Below are 6942 nucleotides of genomic sequence, written 5' to 3' on the forward strand. Positions count from 1 at the left end.
AGTAAATACTCATTTATAGATGCTCTCAATAACTCTAATACTCCTCGGGGGGGAGGGGGTAGTAGAGAGTGGTAAAAACCCTTCTGGAGATACACTCAATGCATAGCATAGGGTTATGGAATATAAGGGGTCTAAATGACCTGAATAAGCAGAAGGTGGTTAAATGGTTTATGCACAATAATGGGGTGGGTCTATTTGGCTTATTAGAAACAAAGCTGAAACCTGGGAATTTATTGAAAAAAGATACCTCTATTTGTGATGGTTGGAGCATTTCTACCAACTGCAGTTGGCATAAGGGTGGTAGAATTTGGATAATGTGGAAACTTGATTGTTTTTATGTTAGTTTTATATCCTATAGTGCTCAGCATATTCATATGTTAGTTCATTCTAAAGCTGATAAAAAAAAATTCAGCTTACAATGATATATGCTTTTAATGGTTTGGAGGAGAGAGTGTAATTATGGAATGCTCTGAAGGAGATCTCTAATGAATGTAATCAACCATGGTTATGGTTAGGGGATGTCAATACAGTTCTTCACCAGTGGAGAGATTGGGGGGAATACATCTGAAGCAGAAATGGAGCATTTCCAAGATTGTATATCTATCTGTGGTATGGAACATATTCCCTCTACTGGTGCTCTTTTTACCTGGTCTAATAAACAGGACCCATCTGCTAGAGTCTATAGTAGATTGGACAGGGCTATGGGGAATCAAGAATGGCTGGATGTATTTGGTGATAGTTATGCTCATTTTCATCCTGAAGGATTGTTTGACCACCGTCCCCGCACTGTGATGGATAGAAATGCTGAATTGAGAGGCAAGAAAATCTTCAAATACTTCAACGTGTGGGGGACTGCTGCTTACTTCAAAGAAATTGTGAGAAATTTATGGAACATTAAGTATAAAAGAACTAGAATGTTCTCAATAATCAAAAAACTCAAAGCTTTAAAACCTGCCTTAAAGAGTTTGAATAGGAGTTGCTTTTCTGATATTGAGAATAGCACTAATATTGCTAGTATGGCCCTTGAGAACATTCAGAAACTGCTTATTGATAGCCCTGGTGATCATGACCTGTTACAGCAGGAAATGGACATGGCTCATGATCTTCGAGAATTAATAACCGCTAGAGATAGTTTCTTGATTCAAAATGCCAAAACACAATGGTCCTTAGAAGGAGATTTGAATACTAACTATTTCCATCATGCTATCAAGAAGAGAATTTTGCTGAATAAAGTATTTCAAATTAAAGATAAAGATGGGTCTTATGTACTGAGGGAGATACCATTCAAGCAGCCTTTCTAGGCTATTATCAGGATCTTCTAGGTTCTCACACATTAACTGATAAGGTGAATCAGAATGTAGTGAGACAAGGGGGATGTTTCACTGCTGATCACTGGTCAATTCTGAATAAGCCTATGACAGCTGATGAAGTTAAGCCTAGTCTGTTTAGAATTCCTAAGGGGAAATCTCCATAGCCTGATGGCTATGGAAGCCAATTTTTTAGTGATGCCTGGGATATTGTGGGGGATGAAGTCTGTGCAGCAGTGATAAAAATTTTTGAAACTGGAAAGTTACTATCACAGCTTAATTCAACTATTATTACTCTGATCCCTAAGATGGAGAGACCTACTAGTGTCAAGCATTTCAGACCCATATCTTGCTGTAATGTAATTTATAAGACAATCTCCAAAATTATGTGTACAAGACTAGCCTTAGTCCTCCCTGATATCATCAGTAAGAATCAAGGGGCATTTGTTAAGGGGAGGAGTATCCTTGAGAACATTCTTATTTGCCAGGATCTTGTAAGACTATATAACAGAGGAATGGCTTCTCCTAGATGCATGTTTAAACTTGATTTGCAGAAAGCCTATGATATAATAGAATGGAAATTTGTGGATCAAATGCTAGAGGATCTTAAGTTTCCACGGAAGTTTAAAGGAATGGTTATGGAATGCCTTACTACTCAAACCTATACTTTAAACCTTAATGGAGCTCATTTTGGCTATTTTCAAGGAAGAAGACGACTGAGGCAGGGAGATCCCATTTCTCCCCTCTTATTCTGTATATGCATGGAATATCTTACTAGAATAATGGATTTTGCAGCTGGCAGATGGTACTTTAGATATCATCCTTTATGTAAAAGCCTCAAGTTGACTCAACTTTTATTTGATGGTGACCTTCTTATGTTTTGAAAAGGAGATGTCCAGTCTATTATGCTGATTATCAGAGTCATGGCAACATTTTCTACAGCATTTGGTTTAAGAGTGAATGCTGCTAAATCTGAGGTTGTGTTCAATGGGGTGTATGATGGACTGAAAGAGGATATCATTCTAGTCTCGGGGTTTAAGGAAGGTATCTTGGAATTAAAATATTTGGGGGTGCTTATTCAACTTGGTAGACTACAAAGGAAGGACTGTAGAGTGCTGATTGACAAAATAGTGATAAGAATAAGAGGGATAAGGGCACGGAAACTTAGCTATGCTGGGAGGCCCGTACTAATCAATTCTGTTCTCAATACCCTGCACAGCCATTGGGCCTCTATTTTCTTAATCCCTAAATGTGTGGTAAAGCAAATTGAAGCTATCTGTAGAAATTTTTTGTGGGATAGTGGAACTAAGTATCACTGATCACCTTTGGTAGATTGGCATGATATCTGTTACAGTAAAAAAGAGGGTGGACTGGGGATAAAAAATGCTGGGGTGTGGAATGTAGCAAGTATGGGGAAACTAGTACACTGGTTGTACACAAAAGCTGATAGACTTTGGGTTTTGTGGATTGACCATGTGTATTTGAAAGGAGCTTCTTGGTCTAACTATCAACAATCTGCAGATTCCAACTGGGACTGGAGAAACATTTGTAAGGTTAGGGATTTGTTGTCTGGTGGTTATCAGGGTAATCAGTGGGTGCTACAACCTACTGGTTACACTATCAGGTCTGGATACTGTTGGATGCAGGGACCACACCCCCATGTCCAATGGTATAAGGAGGTTTGGGACTCTTGGAACATACCAAAGCATGCGTTTGTTGGCTGGCTAATTCAGAGAAAAGCTCTAAATACTCGAGTTAAATTGGCACAGATTGGTATTTGTATGTCTGATAGATGCCTGCTTTATGAAGGAGCTGCGGAATCACATGAACATCTATTCAGTGATTGTGTCTATAGTCAAATGGTGATTGCAGGAGTGGAACACTGGCTCCACCTTAAACTAAATGGCAGGACTGGTATCTATTCACAGAACCATAAAAGAGTTTGAAGGATGGTGAAGATGGCTACTTGGTATTGCATCTGGTTTGAAAGAAATACATGTCAACTGGAAAACAAAGTAAGGAGGCCTGATCTTCTAGTCAAGGAAATTATTAAACATGTGCATAATCGAATCATACAAAAGATTGATAGGACAACAACTTCAAAGGATAGAGATTTGTTAGCATTGCTCAATATTTATCTCTTGTAATATGGTAGGCTGTTTGATATAGCTTACTAAGCATGGACTATTATGTAATTTGTTTACTATTAATACAAAAGCTCACATTTAACCAAAAAAGAAAGTCATTCTACTCCATATTTTGTGCATCCTGGAGGAGATAAGATGTATAAAGATTTAAAGAAGACCTTCTGGTGGCCAAAGATGAAGAAGGAGGTTGCAGATTTCATTGCTAGATGCTTGGTTTGTCAAAGGGTGAAGGGAGAGCATAAGAGTCTCAAGGGAAAGTTCAATCGTTAGATGTGCCTAAATAGAAGTGGGAGAGCATTTCCATGGATTTCATTGTGGGGTTGCTTAGAACTCAAAGGGGGAACAATATGATATGGGTTATAGTGGATTGATGTGACTCATAATTGCGCATATTTAGTCCCCTAACTGAGCCTATTTTTCATACTATTATAACATTCCATAGCCATTTTATCCGTCAAATGCTTTCTATTTTGCTTTCCTAGTGCATTTCGTATGTTTTGTAGGAAAGAACGCAATTAGGCGGAAATTCCCGTCTCCCGTGCATATTTAAAAGCTTTTTGACGATATTGGATGAACTGGTATGAAGAGGAGGCAAGAATGATGACCAAGGATGTAGGAATAAAGAGTATATAGAAGGATCATAGGCTAAAAAGCAAGGATGACGAGAAGGAAGTCAATGCAAGAAGAAATTGCTCGGAACCAAACTTATAGTTGTTCCTTTGGCTCTGAAAGTATTCTAGATGAAACAGCGTCGAAAAGTCAAGCGGTCTAGGCTTTTGAATCACTCCAATAGGAGTCCGGATGAGGAAATGACGTCCGTTTTATAATCCGAGTTCAAGTAAGTCATGATACAGCTCAACCCGCTCGGGACAAATTCAACCCGCTCGGGTTGAGGCTCATGATGCTCATATTTCGCTCGGGACGAGCGTATTGTTGGACAGGAAGCTTTTTCTTGCTATGTGATCCGCAATCCGCGCATATTTCTTGAAGACTAGCAAAAAGGAGACTCGCATCTTTCTTTGAGAGGAGCATTTCCCTACTCAACAATTAGCATTGTTATTAACTAATTTACCCTTGCTTAACCTAATGATGCACTACTATATATACCCCATTTGTAAAACTCACTTAATCAAGTTTTCACTAGATTAAATCAATCCTTCTTTAGATTAGGTTAAGCTTTCATTAGGAGTAGATTAGAATAGATTACTCTTTAATCTTTCCACAAATTCCACATTAATCTTTCCTTAATTATTGTTCAAGTTTATTATTGAGTAATTCAAGTTTATTATTGGGTAATTAGAAGATCATTTGGGTTTATTGGGAGATTGACAACCTTCCATCAATCATTAAGTACTTCTATTATTCTTTGCATTATTATTTTGGAACCTCCATAGGTATAATTCTCTTAATCCTTGTTTTAATTATTGTTAATCTTTCTTACTTGTTCATCATGTTTTGCCTTGTTAATATGATTGACAACCTTGTTAGAATGCTAAACTTGATAATGAGTGAGTAGTCTCTTAGCTAGGATTAATGGGTAATTAGGGAAACCAACATGGGGATTTATTCATGCTTAATCTAATATGTTCACATAATTAATTTGCTTGTTTGTTGTGATGTCAACCTATGCACATGTTATGTTTGATTAAATGCTAAGCCTATGAATCCTTGCATTTACAACCATCTCTTATCTATTCAACTTGACTTGTAAGATATAAACCAACTCGAGTCTAGTTAGACCATGCATAAAAGTGATTAGGGGGAAAGTAAGTCGACTTGTAGGTGTTGTACAATCTAATCGATTCGGTTCCGGGAAAGACATACACCAACTCGGTTCCTTTACAACAATAATTGCTTGCTTATAATTTAGAACATGTTTGTATGATCAACTCCCATGATTTCCTTATGAACCCATGATATCCTAGCATTTTATTCATTTGTTTACATTTCTTAATTTTGTTGCTTGTTTACTTTATATTGCTTCTATTAGATTAGAATCATCAACCCATTACAATTGTGACAAGCCCAAGCACAACTATAATTAGATTGAATAATTTGAGTACTACCGTCCCATGGATCGACCTCGACTTACCACTAACTAGTTGTTTGTTGAGAATTATAAATGTGTTTGATTGAGAGCCCCAACGACACTCTCATCATGGATCGATTGACGAAGTCAGCTCACTTCATTCCATGAAGGATACTTGGAGTAAGGCTGAGTTGGCTAATGCCTATGTGAAGTATATTGTGAAGCTTCATGGTGCATCTAAGGACATCATTTTTTATCGTTATTCAAGGTTCATATCTAAGTTCTGGCAGGAATTGCAATCTTTGATGGGGACCCAGTTGAAGATGGGTACAACATTTCATCCAGCTACTAATGGTCAGACTGAAAGACTATTCATACACTGGAGGATATGTTGAGAGCCTATGTGATGGAGTTTAGTGGATCATAAGAGTAGAGGTTAGAGTTGATAGAGTTCTCATATAATAACAGTTACCGTGCTAACACTGGCATGACACCTTTTGAGACTTTGTATGGAAGGAAATTATTTTGGGTGGATTCTGCGCAAGGCTGAATCAGGTCAGGGTAGAATGATTGCAGAGTTAACTAGCTCAACTATCTCTTATAATGACTGCAAGGCAGGATACGATATATGTATTATAAAGCAAATAAATTAAACAACGACACAACAAGATTTATACGTGAAAACCCCTTAAATGGGAAAAAAATCACGGGCATCAAGCTAGGAGAGGATTTCACTATGATTTGAGAGGATAATTATAATATGAGCACAATGTAATGTATTTTCTCTAAGTAGTATAGTAATATTGTTCATAGTATGGTTGAATGTCTTGGAATGTCTTGAGCTGCTTCATTATATATTGATCTTCAAACACCTATGTAATCTTCCTCATAATGGCGTAATATTCCCTATTAATGACGCTGTTAAATGCTCATTAATTGCTCTTAATTACCCGGATTAATGCTCCTCCTTAATCACCAAATGTTCTCCATAATTGTGCTCTTAATTGTTGGATTTATGTGATGATTATTACATATAATCCTCATTAACTTGGTCAAATATTATCTTCACACTTGACCGTTGTCCTCTCCTACCTGGTGCTAATCCTGACCTACCCTGACACTTCTGCCCTGATCGTCAGGCCAGGGTAGAAACCAATCCTGAAGATAGTGCGAAATATCAGGCCCAATAATTTCCCCTTATCTTCTCATTGTCGCTGGATCAGGCCAGAAATGAAGAGATAATCATCTCTTAATTTAAGCAACTTTCTTAGGAAGATTCATCATACTTAAAAAACGGCTAGTTGATTTAAATGTGACAAGTGTTAATAATGCCAACAACCTCTTCAATTACTGCGTCCAAGTTGCAATAAACCCTAGATTTTTACCGACTATAAATACTTTTCACTCGTTGCTTTATTCTTCACCAAAAAAACTGATCATTTTCTCTGAAAATCTTCAA

The 6942-nt window shown here is 37.4% G+C and overlaps 1 protein-coding gene across 1 annotated transcript; it reads left to right on the forward strand.

Moving 5' to 3' along the window:
• The first annotated feature begins 1615 nt into the window (after window positions 1–1615).
• Window positions 1616–3253, forward strand: LOC141607596 (uncharacterized). Its single transcript, XM_074426947.1, has 3 exons — window positions 1616–2135; window positions 2250–2351; window positions 2640–3253. Exons 1-3 carry the CDS (start codon window positions 1616–1618, stop codon window positions 3251–3253), a joined length of 1236 nt encoding a protein of 411 aa, XP_074283048.1.
• The last annotated feature ends 3689 nt before the right edge of the window (window positions 3254–6942 follow it).

This window comes from Silene latifolia, chromosome 10, assembly GCF_048544455.1.
Source record: "Silene latifolia isolate original U9 population chromosome 10, ASM4854445v1, whole genome shotgun sequence".
In the NCBI taxonomy this organism is placed as follows: Eukaryota; Viridiplantae; Streptophyta; class Magnoliopsida; order Caryophyllales; family Caryophyllaceae; genus Silene; species Silene latifolia.